This window comes from Phodopus roborovskii, unplaced genomic scaffold (assembly GCF_943737965.1).
Source record: "Phodopus roborovskii unplaced genomic scaffold, PHOROB, whole genome shotgun sequence".
In the NCBI taxonomy this organism is placed as follows: Eukaryota; Metazoa; Chordata; class Mammalia; order Rodentia; family Cricetidae; genus Phodopus; species Phodopus roborovskii.
In genome coordinates this window covers 17,834,190-17,860,679 of record NW_026126514.1, presented here as the reverse complement: position 1 = coordinate 17,860,679, position 26,490 = coordinate 17,834,190, and the positions used below count along the sequence as shown (strand labels likewise).

General features: G+C 38.6%; 1 protein-coding gene across 5 annotated transcripts in view; it reads left to right on the top strand.

Moving 5' to 3' along the window:
* Nucleotides 1–26,490, top strand: part of Sos2 (SOS Ras/Rho guanine nucleotide exchange factor 2) — a 207,751-nt gene that overhangs the window by 18,777 nt on the left and 162,484 nt on the right. For 4 of the 5 annotated variants that reach the window (XR_007835198.1, XM_051195930.1, XM_051195928.1 and 1 more), the window contains exons 2-5: nt 4,432–4,557; nt 10,487–10,618; nt 12,257–12,421; nt 23,307–23,513. Coding sequence is in view for 4 of the 5 variants with exons in the window: in XM_051195930.1 (XP_051051887.1) it covers nt 4,432–4,557; nt 10,487–10,618; nt 12,257–12,421; nt 23,307–23,513 (630 nt within the window). In the remaining variant the exon portion in view is untranslated. Of the gene's footprint in view, nt 1–3,950; nt 4,014–4,431; nt 4,558–10,486; nt 10,619–12,256; nt 12,422–23,306; nt 23,514–26,490 lie in introns of those variants that run through there. The other variant, XM_051195929.1, reaches the window with a different exon arrangement.

Below are 26,490 nucleotides of genomic sequence, written 5' to 3'. Positions count from 1 at the left end.
TAAAGAAACCTGATGCTTAGTACTAAGGTTGCTTTGCAGGGTATTTACCTAAAAACTTGACTAGAGTTAGGCTTATCTTAGTTTTCATGTATAGTATTTCACTGAGTAGGCTCTTTGCCTCTTATGGAAAGATGCTCGGTAGCAGTCACGTGAATGTTTTCATAGAAATAGGGCATTTATGGCCAGTGAGATGGCATTTGTTGCTACCCCTGATGCCTGAGTGCAAAACCTGAACCCATGTGGTAGAAGAAGGAAACTTGATTTCCTCAGATTGTCCTCTGACCTCCACATATGCCAAGACATGTGCATGTGTGCACACATGTGTACACACATATTTACACATGTCTGCCCACATGCACATACATACATACATAAATGAATAGAAAAAGATTTTTATACCAGGAATATAGTGGATGTGTGTAAGGAGTATGGTTTTTCCGCCTGCCGCCGCCCGGTCTTGTCCTGCCGCTGCGCCAGCCCCAAATAACACACAGAGACTCTGTATTTGATACAATGCTGTTGGCCCTGTTACTTGTTTCTTATCGGCTAGTTCTGCCTTAATTATTAACCCATTTCTGCTGATCTATGTATTTCTCTTACCAGGGAGCCGGCGGCATACTGCTTTCTTCAGACTCTCCATCTTGACTCCTCCTTCCTACTTCCTATTTCCTCCTTGTCTCCTAGTCCCTCCTATCTTCCTTTCCTATTGGCCAACAGTGCTTTATTATTAACCAGTATGAGAAACATATATACATAATGGCATCTCCCATCAGATGTGTCCAGTGCAGATGTTGTAGGATTTCTTCTCATCAGATGAGTGAGAGGAAATACTTTCCCCAAACCTTTCCGCTGCCTCCCTTACACATGGGTAAATAATTTTTAACTGGATTAATATTCATTTTATATTATTATGACTCGTTGTGCTAGTTATATTAAACCACCTTCTCTTTTTGCTTTTAATGGCACTAATCATCTAGTGGTACTAATAATTATCGTGTTTTCTGTGAGCTGAGTGTCAAGCTCAGACTTTCTGCCATTTGTCTCAATAGTCTTCCAGAAGTTTTAGTGCTGTTAAGTATGCTCTTGACTTCATCTGACTGAATGCTCGGGTTAAAGGCATGTGACACTATGCCTATCAATTTTGTCTGATCGTGAACCTTGTCGTATGTATTCTTTTCACCTGGTATCTTTCATTGATATTGTTTTGAGGATTAAAGCATGCTTTACATAGTTTTCAGTATTATGTATTTTTTGCTATACTGTTTTATATGGTCTTATGAGTGGTGATAACCATGTTTCTGTTTTGAATGAGTGAATTTATTAAGCATACAGAGTAAAAGAATAAGTAACAATGGCAGATAGATTTTCTTAGGTTCTCTTTTGCATTTTCTACATTTTGAAAGTTATCTTGTCAATTGAATTATAAGTTCTTTTGATTGAGATTGTATTAATTTATGAGTTAGTTTGGGAAGAATTGGTATACAGTTTTTTGTTTTTGTTTTCTTCTTTTTGCCTTAGGGTAGGCACTGGGAGGGACCTGGGTGGGAAGCCCCGAGGCAGTTGAGGGACAAACAAACCAGGCTAACAGAGCTTACTTGAGAGGTTTTACTGGGGGAAGAGAAAAGGAGAGAGAAAGGGGGAGGGGAGGGGGAGAGAAGAGGGGGAAGAGAGGGGGGAGGGGGACAAGGGGAAGAGAGGGAAAGGGGTGGAGGGGCTTGCCTTTTCAGAGGAGCATTGGGAAAGAGAAGAATTGGTATATTTATGTCTGATAATTCACAAAGCAGATATCATCATTAATTTGTTTCATCTTTAATTTCTCCAGTCTACTTTTCTGAATGGGAGTCATGTTTTTAGTACGATTTAGTCCAAGGCACACTATTTGAAAAATTATGAATACTACTATTTGAAATTTTTATTACTAGTTTTGTTGATGGTATAGAATTGAAAGTTTGTTTTTTATGAATTCAAACAATTTATTTGTAAAGTAGTTTTGTCCTGCATGAGTATATTAGTCTGGAGTCTCAGAGAAAAAGAATTAATCACACACATGCTTGTATCCATATTTTAAAAGAGATTTACTATGAAGAAACTGGCGTATGCAATTAGAGACACTAATAGGCTAGATTGAAGCAGTGCACACAGGAAGGGCAGTCCAACTTTCTGATTCTACCAGTTTAGATGATAACTTCATCTGACTCTCTCAGCAGGACACTCACACATATTTTTCTGGATATATCAGCACCCAGGAATCATCAAAAGGGAATAACCAAATCATCTGCAAATTACATGTTTTCTAATTCTCTGTATATGTGTGTTTGCATACATATCCCGGCTATTAGGATATTAGATGCCCTGTTCAATCATTCCTTGTCTATTCTCTCCCTCCCTCTCCCTCCCTCCCTCCCTCCCTCCCTCCCTCCCTCCCTCTCTCTCTCTCTCTCTCTCTCTCTCTCTCTCTCTCTTGGTTTTCGAGACAAGGTTTGTCTGTATTGTTTTGGAGCCTGTCCTGGAAGTCGCTCTGGAGACCAGGCTGGCCTCAGACTCACAGAGATACACCTGCCTCTGCCTCCTCAGTGCTGGGATTAAAGGGAAGTGTCACCAATCCCCGGCTTGTCTTATTCTCTTAATTCAGGGTCTCCCACTGAACCTAGGGGTAGGCTGATGTCCAGTAAGCCCCAGGGACCCTCCTGCCTCCACTCACCACATTTCTAGGGTTATAGATTTTTCTGTGTGGGGCCAGAGCTTTGAACTAAAATCATCATGCTTGAGCAGTAACTTCTCTGAACCATTGAGTCATTCCCCAAACCTACTTACTGATTCTTATACTTTCTCTTTTGTCTTCTGTAATATGGAGTAGGAAGACTAGAAAGTGTCCTTACTTATTCTCTCTTTGTTTTTTCTCCCCCTACCCCCATCCTGTTTTTTGAGACAAGGTCTCTACATAGCCCTGACCCTTCCTGGAACTCATTTACTCATTTTGCAGACCAGGTTGGCCTCCAACTCAGAGAGTCTCTGTCCTCTGTCTCCTGAGTGCTGGGGTTAAAGGTTTGCACTGCCATGTCTGCCCCCCTTCTTCTTTAATTTTTTAAAATTGAAAATAGACTTTTAAAAAAGATTATTTATTTATTTATATGATGTTCTCCCTGATTATATGCCTGCTTGCCCAGACAGGGCACCAGATCTCATTATAGATGGTTGTGAGCCACCATGTGGTGGCTGGGAATTGAACTCAGGACCTCTAGAAGGACAGCCAAAGCTCTTAACCTCTGAGCCATCTCTCCAGCCCCCAAAATAGATTTTTTTTTTTAAAAAATATATAGTATATCCTGGATTCTCTCAGATCCTTCTCTGTCATCCAAGTCTATAACTCTTTTTCCCTCTCATTAGAAAACAAACAGGAATCTAAAATGTAACAATAAGAGAAAATAAAAATAAACAAAAGGAAAAGAACCAAAGAAAAATCACAAGAAAGACGTACAGATGCAGAGACACATATGTTCATCCATGCAGAAATCCCATAATAACACAAGACTGGATACTATAATATATATGCAAAAGATGTGCAACTTTAAAAATAAAATGGCTGACAAAGCATTATGAGACAGCAAACTTCCAAAAATGACATTGAGTCTGTTTTGTGTTGTTCATCTACTGCTGTGCATGGGACCTGGCCTTAAGGGTGGCTTATATACCAAGCGAGAGTCCATTTGGTAAAAACTATTTTTTTCTTTGTGAGCAGTTATCAATTAGAGACAGATTCTGAACTAGGAATGGGGGCATATGTCCATTTCCTGTCTTGATGCTGGGGCCCCATCTGGCACAGACTCATGTAGGCCCTGTGCATACTGCCACAGTCCCTGTGAATTCACCATTCCTGCTGTGTTTAAAAGGCCTTGTTTCCTTGGTGTCCTCCATCCCGCTAGCTCTTAAAATCTTTCTGCCTCCTCTTCTTCACTGAGCACTAAGGGGAGGAATTTGATGGAGAATTCCCATTTATGGTTGAGAGTTCCAAGGTATTTTACTTTCTGCACATTGTCCATTGTGGGTCTCTATATTTGTTCCCATCTACTGTAGGAGTAAGTTTTCTGATGATGGCTGAGCAAGACACTGATCTATGAATATAGCAAACCACCACTAGAAGTCATTTTATTGCTGTCTTCCTTTAGCAGAACAGTAGTATTTGGTTTTCCCCTAGGTCTTTGGCATATCTAGTCTTGGGTTCTTAGACACTTAGTAGTGTCAAAGATGAGTTTCATCTCAAGGAGTAGACCTAGACCTTAAATTCAATTAGATTTTGGTTGCTTACTTCTATAACTTTTATGCCACCAACGTATTTATATTGTAAAATATTAACTACGTGTGGGATCTCATTGAATTTGCTCATTTCATATTATTTTGCCAGCGTCTTATCTGAGAATTTTTCTTTTCAAGGTTCAGGAGCAAGTACACCCTACCCTTTCAGCCAATGAAGAGTCTCTTTATTACATTGAAGAACTGATTTTTCAGCTGCTTAATAAATTGTGCATGGCTCAGCCAAGGACTGTGCAAGATGTGGAGGTAAAAACTATGTCACTTTAAAAACCCTGAATTAATTTTTAGATCTGTAGCTTTGTCATTCTAAATTCTATGGAAACTAAAACCACTGAAATTGCATGTGATATATGCGCTCAGTTCATTTTCAAGAAATATAAAGGAAAATGGCTAGGTGGTGGGTGGCACACACCTTTATCCCAGCACTCAGGGGGCAGAGGCAGGTGGATCTTTGTGAGTTCCAGGCCAGCCTTGTCTATAAAGAAAGACCCTGTCTCAAAACAAAACAAAACAAAATGACACCTTCCTCCCCCCAGATTTGCAAAATTCTTGAATAGAAACTTTAAAAGGAAGATGGGCTAATTGTCTGTAAGCACATGAGAAATTGCTGAAGCTCAGAGGCCACCTGAAAAATAGAATTCAAATCATAATGAATTTCTTCACTGCCACCAAAATTGAAAAAAATTTTAAAAGGCTGGTTATATTACATATAGGCAAATATGTAGACTGCTTAGAACTTTATATTACTAGTGGGAGTATAAATGGTATAACAAAAATGCAAAATTGTTTGGCACTTTTCTACCAAAGTTACTTCTATGTCTAACATATGGCCTAGTAGTTGTACTCTTAGCTGTGGAGATAAAAGTATATGTTCATAAGTGATATACACATGATCAAGCAGATTAATTTATTATAGCTAAAAGTTACAAAAAGGATAACTTTCTATCAGTAAGAAAGTGTGTACATTGCTTACTTTTACATAGCTGTCATCAGAATACCTGTAAGAGGACAGCTTAAAGGATGAAGGATTTATTTCAACCTACAGTATCAGAGGATTCAGTACTTAAGCTTGGTTCCCTCTGTTGGAGCAAGTGACGGCAGTGGGAATAAAGCAGGAAAAGAGAAGCCTGCTCACCTCACAGTAGACAGAGCAGAGTGTGGGGTGATTGGGGACAGGGGAAAGTTTCAAAAGCACAAGTCCAGTTTTTGACCTACTTTCTTCAACTTGCCCTATTTATTAAAGTTCGCAGATCCTCCCAAAATAGCACTACCATGTGTTAACAAGCATTTCAACACATGAGCCTATAAACCATAGGCTCATGTTCAAACCATAACATTTCCCCCTGGCCCAAAGACTCATTGCCATCTCATAATACAAAATGCTTCTTGTCTGTCTCCAGAGTTTCCAAAATTCTAAACAGCTCTAACATTGTTCACAAGCTTAATCCAAAGTTTCCAGTAAGATCAAAGCAATCTCTTTGTTGTGACTCTCTGTAAAATCAAAAAGAAAATTACTTCCACTATGCAGTGACGCAGGGTGAACAGGCCCATTCCAAAAGGGGAACATGATGGGGTATAGAAGAGTGTGATAGGACCAAAGTAAGACCAAAACACAGCAGGGAGACATAAATACTGTAGCTCCATGTCCAGCATCCAGGGTGTGCTGAGATGTGAGGTCCAACAGGCTCGGGACAGCTCCACTCCTGTGGCCTTGCCATTTGTACCTGACACGACTTTCTGTCTGACGCTTACCCCAGCGTACATTCCACACACGGGGTATTTCCAGCGTCCTGGAATCTCCATTGCAACTTAGACTTTCTTACCACTTCACACATTGCCTTCTCAGGGGCTTCCTTCAGGGATCCTAACCCTGTTACTTATTGCCTGCTTTGAAATCTGGGTGGAAGGCTGCATGACCTTTATCACTCTAGTATTTTGCGTGCCTGCAAAACCAGTGCTATTTGGATAAAACCATGGACTGGCACAAGCTTGAGCTATAGCCAGGTTGTATAAGACCACAGCAATAGCTGCCTCTGGGTATCTGAGCAACTGAAGCTGAAAAGCACTTTCCCAGATGACTGGGCAGGGCACCTGGTAGCTCAAAGCTAAGCCTTTTAAATAAGTTAAAAAATTCTGTACCCTGATTCTGCAGTGGTTAGGTTCTGCTCAATTCCCTACGTGACTTTATATAATTTTTCTATTACTCTGTTGAAGGACTTTATTTCTTTCTGTGGTGTGGGGTGGAGATAAGGAAGCTGTTGAGACAGGCCGGCCTTGAACTTATTATGTAGCTTTATTCCTTGATCCCCCTGCCTCCACCTCTCAAGTGCTAGAATTACAGGCATGCACTCATACTGGCTTGTTTTGTTTGTTTGTTTTTTCTTTTTCCTTTCTATTTTTTTATGTCACTGATTTTTTTCTAAGATTTGTTTTTATTTTATGTGTATAGATGCTTTGCAGGCATGTATGTCTTTGCACTACATGTATGCTAGGTAGTCACAGAGGCAAGAGAAGGGTGTCAGATCATCTGGGTTTACAGTTAAAGATGGTTGTTGGCTGTCCCGTGGGTTTTGGGATTCAAATTCTGGTTCTGGTCTTCCTTGTCTGCCATTTTTAAGCATTCCTTGCTGGTCAAACTGCATGTTTTCTTGGTCTTTCTACTTGGCATTTTGTTCTGAATCCATTTTGTAAACATGACTAAAAGCACCAGTAGCAACTGTGCCACAGTATAAACACTGTGCTGTCTTAAAATTTCCTCTACTAAGTTATTTTTAAATTCAGCCTTATTCCAAGTCTCAGAACACCTTTACAGATTCTTTACAGAGTATAGCATAGTTGACCTCTGGTCTCATTTCCACCTGGAACCCCATCAGCACAGTCTTCACTGCACACATTCTAAGAGCATTCTTGTCTTTTGACTGCTCCCTAGAGTTAAGTCCTAACTGAAGCACAGGCTTTTGTTAGTCTTTGTCACTAGACTGTCTACAAAGGCTTCAGAACCACCGCACAGGTTATCATCACAGCAGTGCCCCAGCTGTGTGGTACCAATATCTTGTGTTCATCAAACTTGTCATGGTGATGACATAACCTGATGTGAACAGCTTAGAAGGAGAAAGGATTTCTTTGCCTCATGGTTTCAGAGGGTGCAGTCAGTGGTTGTTTAGTTCATGTCTAAGTCTGTAATGGGACAGACTATCCTTGTGGCAGGAGCATTTGGCAAAGACTGTTTATTTTATGACAAAATGAGAGAAAAATAGAAGTGCAAGGAGAGAGAGAGAGAGCGAGAGAGAGAGAAGAGAGATACAGGAAGAGAACACAGCAAGGATAGCCTTGTCTCCAAATAATTCTATTATATAGTGAATTCATTAAGGGATTGATGCTTTGATTAGGTTAAAGCCCTAAGGATCCAGGCATTTTGTCCAAAACCCATCAACTTGCAAACAAGCTCCTAATACGTGAGACTATGTGGAAGATTTCATATCCCAATAACAAGGAAAAGTTAGGTTCTCTAGAGGCACAAAATCTATAGAATAAGTATATATTAAAAGGGGAATTATTAGATTGGCATGCATAATATAGGTTAGAGTAGACCCACAGTTGTCTGTTTTCACACAGGAGAGGTGATAACCTGTCATTTCTTAGTTCATGAGGCTGGATCCTTCAGCAGGTCCAGTCTGCTGCTAGATACATACAGTATTTTTAGAGAGTCACTTGAGTTCACATTGGAAGGCCAAAGAAGTTGGCTTCCTGAAGTTGGAGAGATGGCTCAGTGGTAAAGAGCACTGACTGCTCTTCCAGAGGATCGGGGTTCAACTCCAGCACCCACATGGCAGCTTACAACTGTAACTTCAGTTCTCAGGGACCCGACATCCTCACTCAGACATACATGTAGGAAAAATACCAATGTACATAAAATAAAAATAAAATAAATTAAAAAATAATTATTAAAAAAAAAAAGCTGGCTTCCCAGGTTAGCAAGGTCGAGAGCATGAGCAACATGATAGATGCACGCGTGAGCAAAGGCAAAGTCAAGCAAGCAAAAAAGCAGAAGCTTTTCCCTTAGACCTTACATCTCGGCAGCTGCCAAAGGCAGCCACTCCAGGAAATGGTCCTGCTGCTGGAATGTCCTTCTAGGAAATAGTCCCACCGTCTACCCAGAAGCTGTCATAGTTTATTCCATATCCAATTACACTGATAACCAAGGTTATTCCCAGTGGGTAAACAAATACAGTAGATTCATAAAATTAGTATTAGAAATAAAATAAGAAAGTGAAATGTGTAGTAATAGCTGCATTTTACAAAAACATAAGGTAAAAAAAAAAGGTCACACCCCAAATAATACATGTGATATTTTATTTTATGGACTTTAGAAGCTGCTAATACCAGTAGTTTTAGCAATCAGGGACCAAGATGGCTCAACATGTAAGGTGCTTGTCACTTGATGACACAGAATGATGACATGAGTTTGATCCGAGTTTGATCCCTGCAACTCACATAAAGTTGGATGGGGAGAACACCATTGTCTTTTGACCTTCACAGACATGCTGTGGCACATACATGCACACACACACACACACACAATAATAAGGAATGAGGGATGAAGATCAAGATTATAGAAACTTTCTATGTCTTTTTTGCTTGTTTGTTTGTTTTTAGACGGGGTTTCTCTGTTGTAGCTTGCAACCTGTCCTCTGTAGACCAGGCTGGCCTCAAACTCACCGAGATCCACCTGTCTCTGCCTCCTGAGTGCTGGGATTAAAGGTCTGCATCATTATGGCCCTGCTTCTATGTCTTGATTCGGATGTTGGTTACATAGGTGTAAACATTTTCAAAATTCATAGAACTGCATACTAAAACTGTTTGCATCTGGGCATAGTGGTGATTGCTAATAATCTCAGCGCACAGGAAGGAAGGAAGAAGAAAAGTTTAAGGTTATCCTGGGTAAAGAGCAAAACTCAATTTCAAAAAGAAAAAAAAATCTGCTCATTTTAGTACATACAAATATTAACCTCAATAAAAGATTAATGTGAATCTTAAGGATATTTGTTCATTGTTTACATATATAGAGAGAAACACACATACCTCTATATGTTGAATGTAAGTCTCTCTAGGTCTGCATGAATTAGTATTTTTTGCATTGGTTACATAGCATTTTTAGATTTTAAAGAGTATTTGTACAGCTTCTAGAAATTATTTTTGCATTGTACCATTAACTTTCTTTTGAAGCTTATTGATAAAATTGCAACTTTCCATGTAAAGGAAAACTGTAATTTAGAGTGATTGAGGTATTAGGACTTTTAGGCACTCTCAAAATAAAAACACTTATTTCCTTTTCTTTGCTGTAACTTTTCAGCATTGTACAAATATAACAAGACATCTTTTCAATAGCTGAACTTTTCTCAGTTTGGTAACACAGCTTTCATATAGGAGACACAACATAATTAGAGTCTGATTCTAATATGTAATTCTTCTTACTCATGTCAGGTGCTGGATAAATTCAAGATTAATGAGCAGGAGCTTGGATTGTTTTTATAAGACCTGTATTTCCATAACCATTTTGAGCACCTCTACTCCAACAATATTCTGAGAGTCACATGATAACTGTTCTTTCAAACTCTTCTCCATATTGCTCTAGGGTTACCTCAGGGAGAGGTAAATCAAATTAAAATCAATAACATACTATTTCATGTTGATATAGATCTCATATGTACCGTATATTTTCCTAATTCATATTTTTAAAAACTGCTAGAGCTCAGACCTAACCCTAAGATTCACATATCACATAGGCAATCTATATGTTACACAGGCAGACTATGGAACTATTCTCCCCAGTGCTGGCATGATAAACTTAAGAAACTCATGACAAAATTCTATAATAGAATCCTGATTGTCCTGTTGATCTTTTCTTTATTTTGAGATGGGGGTCTCACTATTTAGTTTGGACTGGCCTCAACTCACCATGTAGCCAAGGCTGGCTTAAAACTCCATGCTGCCACCACGGCTAGTGACTTTTTTAAGAACCAAAAAGTTTTTTTTTTTTCTCATTCCTTGGATCAGAACTAGTATACCCTAGCATCTTTTGTATTAAAAAGACTGATCAGGGTAAGTTATGTATGCATTTTCTATTCATAAATACTTCTGCTGATTCTGAATGGCCCCACTGTGATCCAAACAGGAACGAGTTCAGAAGACCTTTCCTCATCCTATTGATAAATGGGCGATTGCTGATGCACAGTCTGCCATCGAGAAACGTAAACGAAGAAATCCTCTTTTACTGCCTGTGGACAAAATCCATCCTTCCTTGAAGGTAATAAAAGATTAGACACTGGTGGAGTTCTTCATAATAAGTAATATTTTATATAGTATTGATCTGTGTACATATAGTACTAATGGTCTGTTTGTATATGCAGTATAATATGTGTATGAAATAAAAACAGGGAGCTAGGGTGTATGTCTGATATGCTTTGCCTGAGTGATAACCCTAGGTTGAATCCCTAACGTGTTGTCTACCCACCCCCTAAGAAAAGAATGAAATATATAAATAAATGTACCCTAATGAAATCCATGGCTCATATACATTGTGCTACTTTATGGTATCTTCCAATGACTACTGCACTGCTACCTCTTATCAGTTCTAATGTAGTAGACCATGATTCTCAAAGTTTATTATTAAGAAAGTGCAATATCAAATGGCACCGAGTACTTTTAAATAAACCCATATACTTTGGAAAAGGACACTAGAGAATAATCTATAGAATATGCTTGGCACGTGTAACTTTGAAGACCTTTTGGTAGAATTTTCAATAACCCCCTCATTCTGATTTGTTTTCAATTGCTTGATTAACACCACAAGCAAAACTAACTTGGGGAGAAAAGGGTTTATTTCAGCTTATGCTTTATAGCCCATCGCCAAGTGAAGCCAAGGCAGGAGCTTCAAGCACAAACTGTGACAGAATTCTGCTTGCTGTCTTGTTCCCCAGTGCTTCCATGGCTTGTTCCACTGTTTCGTGCTGTTTTTAATATAACCTGGGACCATCTGTCTAGGAATTGCACTACCCACAGAGGCCTCGGCCCTTCTTGTCAGTCATTAGTCAAGAGAGTGCTCCATAGAACTGCCTACAGGGAGAGAAAACAACCCTTCCTCCCAGACATATAACATGCAGAAACTCTTCTGAAAGAGACTACAGTGATTAAAAGATAATGGGGGCGGGGGTTGTTTTTTGTTTTTGTCTTTCAAGACAGGGTTTTTCTGTGTAGTCCTGGAACTCACTCTGTAGACCAGAGAATTCAGAGATCTGCCTGCCTCTGTCTCCTAGTGCTGGGATTAAAGATGTGTGCCAACACACTAGGCTAGATAATAGTTTTAAATCAGAGTCCTTGCAGAAAGAAGGTATTTGTCACATAGTTTTTAATCAGGTGTTAAGATGCTATCAGGAAAATCTAGCCCAACATTTTTTATTTTTCTGGGCTTTTGTTTGTATAGTATTTTTTCAGATTTTGTGTTTTTATGGGTTTTCTTTGTGCTTCATGCCTTTTTAAAAAATTCTGTTTTTTAATTTTTTTTGTTTTGTTTTATTTATGTTTGTTTTCTAGACAGAAAGAAGGCTTAGAGTTAGATGGGTAGGGAGGATCTGGAGGAGATGAGGGGGAAGAAACAGTTATCCAAATATAATGTATGAAAAAAATTAATTTCAGTTAAAAAATATAGCCCAAGAAATGTTAGAATCACCTACCGTTGTTTGATGAGGTAGTGGACTTACTACATTATACTAGGATCAACTGTAAATTTTATATCCTATGGCAGTGGTTCTCATCCTTCCTAATGCTGCAACCCTTTAATACAGTTCCTCATGTTGGTGATCCCCAATCATAAAGATATATATATATATATATATATATATATATATATATATATATATATATATATTTTTTTTTTTTTTAACAGGAAGTTTTGGGGTACAAAGTGGACTACCATGTGTCCCTCTACATTGTGGCTGTATTGGAGTATATCTCAGCAGATATTTTGAAATTGGCTGGTAATTATGTTTTTAATATCCGGCATTATGAAATATCTCAGCAAGACATTAAAGTGTCAATGTGTGCAGATAAGGTAAGTGTTTAAAACTATTGGAGCTTAAATTGAATAGCTATATGGCATTTGTTTTATTCTTTTAAAATTAGTTTTAATGGGGTTTCTTTTTAAGTTTATGAAGACTTTTATGTATTAAATTCACAGTTTTAGGTTAACACATCAAATATAAGCTGATACTAGAAATACTTCTTCCTGCAATACAAATAATTAGTTCCTTTTGTAGTACTAGGAATCAGAACCAGCACTCTGCAGGAGCCAGACAGGTGCTTTGCCACTGAGCTGTGTCTTCTGTACCTCACCCTTTATTCATTTCGTGCATTTGGGAATTTTTTTTTTAAATTAAAAACAGGAATTGCTTTTACATTTATTTACCTCTCCTGTGAGTGTGTGTTTATGTGTAGGGTGCAAATGCATATTTGTACATGTGGAGGATGGTGGACAGCTCTCAGGTGTCCTCTCTCCTTTTACCACGGGGCTCAGGGATTGAACTCCAGTTATCAGGCTTTGTGGCAAATGCCTTTACCTGCTCAGTCATCTCACTGGCCCTCTTGTTTTCAAGACAGGATTTCACTATGTAGGCCAGGCTGGCCTTGAATTCACTGTATAACCAGACCAGGCTTAAATTCACTGTCCTGCTGATTGGCTCTGAGGTGTGAGGATTATCAGCTGCATTGCCACATTGGGGTTCAATTTTTTTTTTTTTTTTTGTACATGATGATAATAGGTTTTTGTTTTAAAGCTATAGTCTCACTATGTAGCTCCATCTGGCCTGAAACTTGCTTTGTAGACCAGGCTGACCTTGAATTCCTAGATGTTTCCTTGCCTCTGCCTCCCAAGTATTGGGTTTAAAGGGTTGTGTCTTCATGCCAGGTTATATGTTAGTAAATTTTATAATTCATGATACTGGAAGACAGAAAATACTAGCTTTGCAAAATATGGTATTTCCAGAGTTCAGTGTCTGTGGCAGGGGATAAATTCTCTTTTTCCATCAAGAATCTCTATATACAGGAGGACAAAATCCACACAAATCAGTTGAAGAAAAGTGGTTAGATAATGTTTATTTTATTTCATTGTTTCCATTGTTTTATAATGATAGGGTATTACCATGTAACTCAGGCTGGCCTTGAACTTGCCTAGACTGGTGTGAAATGCGAGATCCTCCTGCCTCTTTTGTGCTGGAATTCTAGGCATGAGCCATCATACACTCCTGAGATTTGAATTTTTAATAACATATAATATAGAGTTATTTCTGGTACATTAAATGTTAAGAACATGCTTTGGTTACTGCCGTCTGGTCACTTCTTTCTGTTTCACCAGTTCCTTTCTTCCTGTGCATAAGCACTGCTTGAGCGAAAACTCAGTCTCCCCTTTCTCTTTTTTTCCTCCTTCTATTTCTCACCTACTAACTCAGCACTGCTTGAAGGATCTGTCCTGAACAAGGAAAGTGCAGCACTGAATAAGATAGCAATCCTGTGTTAAATGAAAATGTCATAAGCAAATAACTCAATACAACATGATTTCAACATTATACCGGTAAACCCAGCGTGTAGTGGAGAGAGCAATCAGCTTGTGTGGGAGTCAAGGAGGACTTAACGGAGAAGATTGCTGAAGCTGGTGCCCCTGGCCTAGTGCACACCGGTGGTTGTCGGCCTCGACTGACATTAGAACCACTAGGAAGTTATAGTGAATGCTGGTTGGTGTTTGTAGAAGTTTAGCACTCTTGAGTTCAACTGCTAAGCCACATTATTTTTTTTAAAATACTACCTTTTTTTAAACCTATAGTTGAAATCTGTTATTCTACACTCTAATTTAAAAGCTGATTTTCACTTGCATTTTATTGTAGAAATTTGTCATTTTTATTTTTACTTCTAAAATCATGATTACATACTTTTTGTTACTCTGAAAGTGACTTAAACAGATAGAAAAGCTGGAAGTACAGTACATTCTGAATCATTTTGAGAGTAAAGAGCCTGCATAGGATACACTACTGACAAGAACATTTCCCTACAGTACAAGTCAGAATCCAGCACATTGGCATATCAATGCAGTGTGCTATTGTTCCCATGATATCCTTTACAGCAAAATGATTTAGTTCAGAGTCATAACATTATCTACTTAGTTGTCATGACTCTTTTCTCCTAGAAAAATCCCTTCTTTAATTTTTATGACCTCAACACTGGAAAACTATGAGTCAAGTGATAATGGTCATCAGTGTAGAATTTTTCTGGTGTTATGTTTTGGCTAGAATCAGGTTATAGTCTTCATCAGGAATTCATAGAAGTACACTATGCTCTCACTGTATTTTCTCACGTGGTATGCAACATAATTTCAGTACAATTCATTAGTGATGATGCTTCTACCAATCTTTTCTTTCAATCCCTGTTTTTCCTTTTGTAATTAACAAGTATTTGTAAAATATTTTGAGACTCTCTCTTATTCCTTATTACTCTTTAAGTTGGTTGATTCATTTAAATATAGATTTACAGGCTTTAATGCTACTCAGTGGGTGATAATTAGTTATTTAGATGGTCAAATTATTGCAGATTTGACCATGTCAGGGGGAACTTGACTGTATTTCTGTCACTTTTTGAAATAATTTCTTTTTGTTTATTTTTATGTATAAATTGACAAGTTGTAGGTTTATACTTCAGGAGTTACACTGTGGCTCTGAGTTATAAATACAGTATGGAATGAACTTTACTATTATCTGTTAACTCAAATTTGTATATTTGCGGTGAGAACATTTGAAACTTATTAGCAATTTTGAAATGTACAGTACTTTATTATTTAATATATTCTTATGCTGTACCTTGGATATACTGTTTTTTCTTCTGTCTAATTGAGACTTTTTACCTTTTGGCCCTCATCTCTCATTTCTCTTCCTAGGTTCTAAACCAACATTCTATTTGCTTCTGTAAACATGAATTTGTCTTTTGGGAGTACTCTATTTCAGCAGTAGACAGTCTAGGTTCATCTTGTTCAATATAGCACTTGGCAAGCTTAGAATTAGTTATTTTTCTAAAACGACAGCAATAACCGTAACTAAAACTTTAGATCCTTTATAGTACATGGTATTTATGGACCCAAGATGTGGGTAGAGGAGCTCATTGCTGATGGAGGCACCCTGTCTCATTAATGACACCCCCACGCTACGCCTGATTCTCAGTTCTCTAGTCCAGCCATTAAGATTTCACTTTATTGGGACACGGGAAGAGGGGTGTAGTTAGGAGAAAGAGGAGTGGGGAGGAAGATATGGTGGACCAGGAAGATTGAGTCACGGGAAGAATAGAGGAGAGTAAGAAAAGAGATACCTTAATAGAGGGAGCCATTATAGGTTTAGAGAGAAATCTGGCACTAGGGAAATGTCCAGAGATCTATAAGGATGGCCCCAACTAACAATCTAAGCAATAGAGTAGAGGCTGTCTTAAATGCCCTTCCCCTATAATGAGATTGATGACTACCTTAAATGCCACCCTACAGCCTTCATCTGGTAGCTGATGGAAGCAGAAGCAGAGACCCACAGCTAAGCACTGAGGCAAATTCCTGGAATACAGTTGTAGAGAGGGAGGAGTGATGAGCAAAAGGTTTAAGACCGCACTGGGAAAACCCACATAAACAGCTGTCCTGAACAAGGGGGAGCTCATGGACCCCAGACTCACAGCTTGGAAACCAGCACAGGATGGAACCAGGCCCCCTGCACATGGGTGTCAGTTAGGAGGACTGGGCAGTCTATGGGGCCCCTGGTAATGGAACAGCATTTATCCCTAGTGTATGAATGGACATTGGGAGCCCACTCCCCATAGAGGGATACTCTCTCAGCCTAGACACACACACCCCAAACAATGTGACAGACTTTGATGATCCCCCATAGAAAGCCTCACTCTTTCTATGGAGCAGAAGAGGGATGATATGGGGGTTGGAGGGAGACATGGAAGAATGGGAGGGAGAGGGAACTGGGATTGATACATAAAATAAAATTGTTTCTAATTTAAATAAAAAATAATAGAAAATTAAAAACAAAGATTTCACTTTAGTCTTCCCTTTTCATATTTGTCATTGAAGAATCTCATTTCCTTAATATATCTTCTTCTTTGAGCAATTCTCCGGTACATTATCAGTCTGTCTTCTCCCACTACTGTTGTAGGCACCGCCCTTCTACCTACTCTGGGAATCTGAGTGGGCATGGCCTCTACTCTAGTTTGTCATGTTCTCCAACATCAGGCTGTGCCTTTCCTACCCACCCACCTTTTTTCTTAAGGTTAATATACCGATTTTATTTTTGTGTACATGTGAATTTATGTTCACCAAGTGCACATAGTGTTCAGAGGCCAAAGACAATTATCTAGATTTGGTTTTACCAACACTGACTATAATGAAATGGCCCCTTCCTTTATGTTTTATGCTCTTCTTTTGTAGTTTAAGTATTAACTCTTTAAATGTCCATATCACCCTGTTACTTACTGAGCTTGCAGACATCTGAGCCTCTGAGAACTTTTATATTTTTGGTTGTGAGCTATCCCTTTAGCCCCTGAGGACTTTATAATGAGGTACTCTTCTGCTTTTGATTTCTTCAACTCATACTATGGACTTTAAAAATTATAAGATTAACTCAAACTTAACTGCAGTAATTTTCATATTGATTTTGAAGTTATATGTTAGTTTGAGAAACTTTGTTTTAGTTGAAATTGCTCAGTAAAAGTATCTTAAAAGAACAATATAAAGAATAAGGTTTTAGCCAGGTGGTAATGGTGCATGCCTTTAATACCAGCACTTGGGAGACAGAGGCAGGCAGATCTCTGTGAGTTTTAGGCCAGCTTGGTCTACAAAAGTGAGTTCTGGGACTGCCAGGGCTATATAATAAAACCCTGTCTCAAAAAGAAAAACATAATAATAATAACAATAATAATAATAGTAATAATAATGTTTTAAATAAAAACATCTTGCTAGGTTTAAAACGTTTCTTCTGTTATTTACATCTTGTCTGGTTCAACATCAACAAATATATAAAGAGCCAGCCTAAAACTGGGCATGGTGGTATATGCACTTAGCACTTAGTAGCAAAGGCAGGAAGGTTGCTACAAGTTTGAGGACAGCCTGGTGTCCATTGTGAATTCTCAGCAAATTCCAGGCTATATATTAATAATCTGTTTCAGAACAATTAAACAACAGCAGTCCCCCAAGAACCCACAAAAATGAGATGATAACTATTGTAGTCTTTTACAACTACTCATTTTTACCCTGGTAGCACACAAAAAATATCCTTAAACAAATGAGCATAGGTTTTGTTCCAGTAAAACTTCTTGCAAATAGACAGATAGTGGGCAGGATTTGGCATGTGTACTGTAGTTTGCTGATCCTTGCTTCAGACTTCCTTTTCACAGTCTCCTGTTTGTCACAAGAGACAGTCATGTGCTTAGCTAAAAATGCAGATGACTGTATTTGTGATTCTAGTTATGTGAATGAACTGATCTTATTTGACATGGTGTGATCTTTGTAAATCTAAACTTGTTTCTAGTGGTCATTATTTCAAGAGCTTATGAATCATGTGTTTAATAACTATTTGAGAAATTTCTAGAGATGGTTAATTTCTAGACAAAAACATGAAAACTTTTTTTTTTACATTTACAAATAAAAGCAATATTTTAGTGTTACAAAGTGTGCTAGCAAATCGCAGATTACTAAGAACAATCACATTACAGTAAAGATCATGTCTGTCACTACTGAGAAAAGTAGTATTTAAATTGCCAGAGTTGAATATAATGCTAAAGGAGATTACTGTTTAAGACAGGGGAAAAGGAAGGCAGTGTGCTTCTCTGAAGAAGCTTAATTTGTCAAGCCTAGCTGTGGTGGGAATAAGGAGTCTTATTCTTCTTCTTCTTCTTCTTCTTCTTCTTTTTTTTTTTTTTTTTTTTTTTTTTTTTACTTTTTTATTAATCTAGTTTTTACATTCCAATCCCAGTTCTCCTCCCTCCTCCCCGGCTATCTTTTTCTTGCATGGTAATATTCCATCTGTTTTAAAACCTACCTCTATCTGTCTGTCTGTTGCCTATCAGTCTATCATTTATCTATCTATTTGTTGTTTACTTGTTTATTGGCAACTCTAGGAATTGAACAAGCACACATTAAGCCAGCTCTGTAGCACTGGGTCATATCCCTGGCCCTTTTTACTTTATTTTGATACAAGGGCCTACTGAAGTTCCCAAGTTAGCCTCAAGTTTGCAGCTCCCTGCCTCAGCCCTCTGAGTAGCTGAGTTTGTAAGATTGTCGTCACAGTCATCTTGGCTCTGATTATTTATTCTTGTTTTGAACATGACCCCCCAAATGCTTTGTGTTGTACTGTTCCTTCCTTCAGTCATTTGGGGCTTTAGCATTCATTCCCTCTCTAATAGCTTATAACCATTTATACATATACATATACAGAAATTTCAGTATTAATTGGGCAATTCTGTGGGAAAGATAGAAGATTGCTGGTAGACAGTGGGGAGTCAGAGAGAACCTGAAAAGCTGTGTGAAGTTTTCATTTGCACTAAGTGATAGAGACATGGGTAGGGGTTTGTAGCAAGCTTTCTTAGACCATGAGCCCCCACATCATGACACAGGACTTATTAGTTATGAATTCTCAGTCTTAGCTTATGCTTATTTCTTAGCTAGCTCTTATAACTTTATTTAACGTGTTCCTCTTCATCTATGTTTTTGGCTCGGGGCTTTTTACCTTTCTTCATTCTGTGTGGCCTATTTTTCCTGTTTCCTCCGTGTCTACCTGTCTGGCCCTGGGCATCTCCCTCTCTTTTTCCTTTCATCCTCTCTTTTTCTTCAAGGCTAGATTGTTCCTTTTACTTGTTCTCTCTGTCTGCCAGCCCTGTGTATTCCATCTCTGCCTAGCTATTGGCCATTCAGCTCTTTATTAGAACAATGAAGTGCCTTAGGCAAAGCAACTCATCTTTACATTGTCAAACAAATGTAACACATCTTTAAGTAGTTGAAGTAATATTCCACAACATGAATATTCTAGATTCCAGACTTTGTTCAAAAAGGAAATACCTGACATTGAACAGTAAACTCTTATTTTAGGTGTATATACCTTCCAGTTTTCTCTAATTTTGTTGTTTTTTTATATATTACTATGATCCACATATATTTGAATTTAGGAGTTGTGGTATCATAGTCTTTCTCTCAGTGTTCTGTTGGTGTTATCAAGTACTGTCTTTGAGATGATTGACAGGAAGAAGGAGGGCTGCTGTGAGCTCGCAGTCAAGGCTTGCTTATTCATTTGAACTTATAGTCAGAGGACATAACCAAGTGAGCTGCTCACTGTATTGTGACTGAGACACAGAGAGAGGAAGATGTGGTCTCCAGTACCCACTTCTACCACACTGCACCAATTATTTTATTCCCAAGACCCTACCTCTCAAAGGTTCCAAACTTCCCAAAAGTTTCATGGCTAGGGATCAAATTTGTAACAGATGGCCATGTTTGTTTTTAATGTGTATGAATGTTTAGCTGTATGTATATAACTGCCCACAGAGGAGAGTGTTGGATCCTTTGGGATTTGTGTTAGATAGTAGTGAACCACTGCCTGGGTGCTGGGAACCAAACCTGGGTCCTCTACAAAAGCAAGTCCTATTCATTACTGAGCCCTCTCTTCCCAGGCAGAGAACGTTTTAGGTAGAGAATGACCAACTATTCAAAACTAAAGAAGCTGTGCCTGGACCTTTTTGCTTATAATCCTGGCACTTAGGTAAAATGGTCTCATGTTTGCGGCTAGCCTAGACTAGGTGTCAAGACTATCTCAGAAAAGCAAACCAAAAAAGTTCTAAAGCAAAGGAGAATACAAAGGCACAGCAGTAGATCTTAGAGTAGAAAGGAACTAGTGGGCTTGCTAATGAACAAGCCAAAGAATTAGAGGTGGTGAGCATGGGCCATTCTGGAAAGACTGCTTATGGGGAAGAGAAAGGGGAATTTGCCCCCTCTCCCCTGTCTTTTTTTTTTTTTTTTTTTTTTGAGAAAAGGTTTCTCTGTGCAACGGTCTGTCCTAGAACTGACTGTAGACCTGGAACTCACTGAGGTCCACCTACCTCTGCTTCCCAAGTGTAGGTGTGCACCACCACTGCCCAGTGCTTTCCTGTATATTTTTGTTGCACATTCCAGTATTTTATGTATCTGTTTACAATCTGATTTCATCTAAACATTGCATAATCATTGGCTTCCTCAGAGTCTAAAGTGGCTAGGAGATGGAAGTCCTATTATTTAGTGACAAGATGTCATCAGCTTCACAGAACCAGGAATGATGAAAAGGGTTATGAGGTTAGGAGAGCATATTGTGGTTAAATTGTGACTTGGCTTTATGCTAGACAAATTAAGATCTTATGCAGAAGATAGTAAATCCAATGTCATCTTTTGTTGTTGTTGTTGTTGCTATTTTTGTTTTTCAAGACAGGGTTTCTCTGTTGCTTTGAAGACTGTCCTGGAACTAGTTCTGTAGACTAGGCTGGCCTCAAACTCACAGAAATCCGCCTGCCTCTGCCTCCAGAGTGCTGGGATTAAAGATGTGTGCCACCAACACCCAGCTGCAATATCATCTTTATATCAGGCATGAAATAAGTTTATTTTTAGGAATATCAATTTTGAAAATGGGTTGGGAAAGATTTGTGGACACATTAAATTGTACCATTGTAAGAAATGGTGATTGTTTAAAGCATAGAGTTGGCTGATCATAGTGGCTTATGCCTGCAAGCTCAATACTTAGGAAACTGAGGCAGAATATGGCTACAAGTTCAAGGCCAGTTTTGGCTTCATAGTGAGTTCCAGGCCAGCCTAAACTACAGTGTAAGTCCTTGTCTAAAAACAAAAGAAAATGCCAGGCATAGTGGTATACATCTTTAGTCTTTAATACCAGCACTTGAAGGCAGAGGCCAGCCTGGTCTACATAGTGAGTCCCAGAACAGCCAGGGTTAGATAGTGAGACACTGTCTCAAAAAGCAAAGCACAACAAAACCAAACCAAAACAAAAAAACAAACAAACAAACAAACCTAAACCAAAGCCATCAGCAATAACAGAATGGTGGTAAACAGAGAGAACTGACAAGTTTTAAAAGCTTTGGAGTTACACTCATCAAGACCAGGAAGGCAGGTTTCTTTATTCACTACTGTAATTGACCAAGAGTTGGTACAGTATCTGGTAACTAGTAGATGTTTTGCTGAATGAATGAATATTACCTCTTACTATCATAATTGCTTCCCATCTCATAGGCCTTTCTTTTCAGAGATATACCTGTCTTTTTTTCTTCTGAACTCTTAAAAAAGTAAAATTGTTTTGTGTTTATATATGTGTGTCGTGTGTGTGTGTGTGTGTGTGTGTGTGTGTGTGTGTATGTTACTGGGGAATTCATGCAGAGGTCAGAGACAGCTTGCAGGAGTTGTTCCTCTTCTTCTTCCATGTAAGCTATAAGTTAGGGATTAGCTCAGGTTGTCAGGCTTGGCAGCCAGTACCCTGCTGAACCATCTCTCTATTTTCTTTCCCCTTTAAAAAAAGTAGAATGTATTTTACTTACTTATACGTGTGTGAGTGTTTTACCTGCTTGTATGTATGTGCCCGTGGAGGTCAGAAGGAAGCTTGAGAGTCCCTAGAACTGGAATGCATCTTGATCATTTGCATCTCCAATGCCCCACATTAACCCGGATTCTTCCCTCCCATTCCTTCAGGTATCCCCAGTGTGTCCCCCCTCCCCACTCACATCTTTCCCAAACTCTTTTTTTAAAAGATTATTTTATTTATGTGTATGTGTGTATATCTACATCAGTTTGTGTGCACTATATGTGTCAGGTACCCATAGAGGCTAGAGGGCATCATATCTTCTGGAACCAGTGTTAACAGGTGGTTGTGAGCCGCTTAATGTTGGGATTGAGAATTAGACCTGGGACTTCTGCAGAAACAGTGAACATTAATCACTGAGCCACTTTCCAGCCCTTTCCTGAACACTTTTGTTCTTTAAGACAGTTTCTCTGTGTAGCCCTGGTTGTCCTGGAACTTGCCCTGTAGACCAGGCTGGTCTCAAACTCAGAAATCTGCCTGCCTCTGCCTCCTAAGTGCTAGGATTAAGTGCATGTATCACAGATGCCCAGTTTCCTGAACTTTTAACAGTTTTGAATATATAATTAACTAGGTCCAATTTTTAAAAAAAGTATTAAAATATATAGTCACCTTATTCCCATTGCTTTTGATTTATAAATAGTTCTTACCTTTTAGTTGTCCATGCTGTCCAAACATATACATACAAATACACATAAATAAAGTAATAATAGCAAGAAAAATGTTTGTTTAGTACAGATATAATTTTCATAAATAAAATCTTTGTGATGCAAAGTTGAATGAGAGCACTGTGCTTTAGGAATCTTTACATGGTCATAAATACCTGTCCTTATTATGACATTTCAATTTTCCCTTCAGTCTGCCCAGTGCACACTGCCCTCTTTGCATCACAGCAAGGATGCTGAGTACCAGATATTTGCTAGACATCATCAATTTTTCCATTAGTTGTGTTTCACATAAAAATATGACTTTCATAAGAATAAATACTTATCTATAATCACAGTTATCTAGGTAGAAGAACTGTATTTTTTCTCTGAAAGCAAACTCTTTTTGCTCTTGTATACAACTATGTGTTTTTGTGGGTATGTATATGTCATATGTACATGTGCACATACATGTGTGTTCTGGAGATAATAATACTTTTGCTATATTCAGTTTAACATCATCTCATTCGATTTTCCTCTAAATTTCCTAATATAAATTTGTGTATATAGTGTACAGTTCATACTGTGTAATAACATCTAAATTGCAATACTTGGGAACAGCTTTATATGAGGAAGGAAAGTAACTACATTCCTGATTTGTGCTTTCCAGGTTCTGATGGACATGTTTGATCAGGATGATGATATAGGTTTGGTTTCTCTCTGTGAAGATGAACCTAGCTCTTCCGGTGAGCTAAACTATTATGACCTTGTCAGAACTGAAATTGCAGAAGAGAGACAGTATCTACGGGAACTGAATATGATTATCAAAGTATTCCGGGAAGCCTTTCTTTCTGATAGAAACTTGTTCAAGCCTTATGTAAGTACTTCGGGTGCTCGAAACTCTGCATATCCCTCAAGCAAATAGCAGGTTGAAATTATCCTTAGTTTATTATTTACCTCACTAGTGTATAAATGTATAAATGATCTTCTTACATATTTCTGAGTTTTAAAACCATCTGAATTGTTATCTAGGTGTAAGTGCAGTGACAAGAAAGACTCAAGGAGAGGGATTTTCACTGGAATGATGATATTTTCTGCTTCATAATCAGATGTAATGGGATTGAGTCACTCACTTGGAATGGTGAAGATGTCTGGGAAGATGTAGCCCCTTCCCTTCTGGTGGGCGCTTGAAGACTGCCAGCTTCAGTAGTGGACATTTTTAAATTTTGTGATTTGGCTTTTGTTGTTTTGTTTTTGAGAAAGGTTCTCACTGTGTAGTTCTAGCTGGCCTAGAACTTGCTATGTAGTCCAGGCTGACTTTGAACTCACAGATCCACATACCTATGCCTCAGAAGTGCTGGGATTAAAGGTGTGTGCCACCAGGCTCAGCTAACAATGAGAGTTTTATTTTATTTAGCTTTAAAAATTATTCATTTTGTGTGTGAATGTTTTGCCTGCATGTGTGTGTGTCTGTGCACCATATGTGTCCCTGGTGACTATGGAAGAAAGAAAAGAGACCTTGGATCCCCTGGAACTGGAGCTGTGGGTGGTTGTGAGCTGCCATGTGAGTGCTAGGATTGAACTTGGTCCTCCAGGAGAGCAGCTGGTGCTCTTAATCACTGAGTTGTCTCTCCAGCCCCAGCAGCAGGAAGTTTAAAGAGGTCATTTTTATAAGAATCCTAAGTAAAATTTAAAAGCAGTGGTTTGTTTGCAGACAGGGTGGGATGGGTAAAGGGCTGGTACAGAGTGCCTTGACCCTCTTTTCTCTTCATAGCATCCAAAGTCAGTCTATAGGCCCAGGACTCTGAATACAGAGGCAGGAGGATGGAGAGTTGCAGGCCTACCTAGGTTACATAGTGAAATGCTGTCTCAAAAAAGTAAGCAAAAGAAAACCAGGCCAATTCTAATAAGTCTAATAAGTCTGGCTACAAAAATTCTTTTAAGAGTTTTTTCTTTCCATACTTTAGTTTGACCTGTATTTAAAAAAATATTTAGTCTTAAGCTTACCTATTTTATGCTTCCTAAGCTCTTCACTACAATAACTTATACAAACAAATAGGTGCAGTTTCCAGCCCAGCTGTCTGAATGCTTCAGAACTGAGAGCTTTTATTCTCTCCATAATACAAGGTGCTATAATTGCCCTTGACTTGCTTCTTTTGCATGCATTTTTAGTATAACAATGCTGCCAGCTCCTGCTGGACATGCTAAAATGTAGTCAGGATTTTTTTTTAAAGTACCATTCAGTTTTGTTTGATCCTTACAAATGTGACATAAAAGGCAGCCATCACTGTTTCTACTTTCCTGGTATAAAATAGTTATGAGTTAGTTAAATTTGATGCGGTGCTAGGGCTTGGATTTGAGTTGTTTTCTACTACAGCACACTGGTTTTCTATGACAATATTAGGAATAAGAGCAGCAAATGCTATTGGTTAATGTTCTCATCTGTGCCTTTCTTGTGTCTCTTTTTACTGAATTAATACAGATTTGATGGACAGTCTATGTTATCTGTTATACTGAAGGTTAGAAGTAAGAATTCCTTTTTTTCTCCCTCTGTACCTGCTACCAATGTTTTCCCCACATAGACTAACACTGTAAACTTTAAAGCCCATCTAAGGTCAGAGAATAGTTCTTGGCAAATGCTGGAAAAATGAGTTAAAGTTTATCTCAGTTACAAGATATGTGGCCATGGGCAAATTCTCTGACTCCTTGGTACCTGTTCTCATTTGAGATACAGGGATGTTGATGGTGCCTGGCTGGTAAGAGTACAGGAAGCTGGGAGTGTAGGCCCCTGCTGAGAACGTGTGCCTTACAGCCCTTAGCAGCACCAGATAAGCAAATAAGTAGATTTTGAAAGACAGAGCCCATGTCAAAGGCGTATAATAATAGTGTGTGAAACATAGTGTCAGAGGTTAATTGTCATTTGCCTCTTAATCCATGGTCATTCATCTTGCATGTTGTAAAAGGAAAAATGAACTGTGTTTGTTCTTTAATATCTCACTCATAAACTTTATGATATGTGTATCTCCTCTGAGGCCCCTGCTAGACATTGTGTCATAGCTGAACGACCTAGGCCCAACAGGCTACAATAATTGAAGTCCTTGTGACCCCCTCCTTGAGTTTGATTTGCTGGGCTGGCTCATAGAACCCAGGGAAATGTTTAAGTTGACCAGTTTATTATGAGGAATGTTATATGGGTGAACAGCAATGAAGGAGAGGGACAAGATCTGAGGGTTATAACTTCCATGTTCTTCCTAGGAAGCCATGCTCCTGGCTCCTCCATGTGTTCACAACTCAGAAGCTCATCAACCTTGTCCAAGATCTTTTTAGGACTTGGACTCCATTTTCCTGCCATGCTCCAGAAGTCAGTGAGCAGAGGGAGCACTCTGTCCCTTTAACCCTTAGTGACCTTGTTAGCATGAACTCAGGCATGATCAGAGACACTCAGGAAATCCCCAATGTTTTAGGAGCTCTGATCCGAAGAACCAGGACAAAAGCCAAGCATTCACATATGTTACACAAGTGGTAGAGCCAAGATGCCGTATGCAGGTTGATCATGTCCATGGCTTATTATATTCCCATCGCAAGATGGCAGGGTAATAGTTAACTGTAGTCTGGATAGTAAGTTATATGATCTGTCCGTGCCTACAGTGCTCATGACTTAATCTAAATGAAACAATAATTCAAGAATGGCTGCTTGATGACTTTAGAACATGAACAATAAATTTAACAAATTGTATCTCGATTAGGAATCACTTTCATTCTGATCCTAACTGTTGTCATAACTGATTCTTCAAGACCTGCATTCTTTCATCATCTGAGCCAATTTCAAAACATGCAGAATCATTTATTTTTAT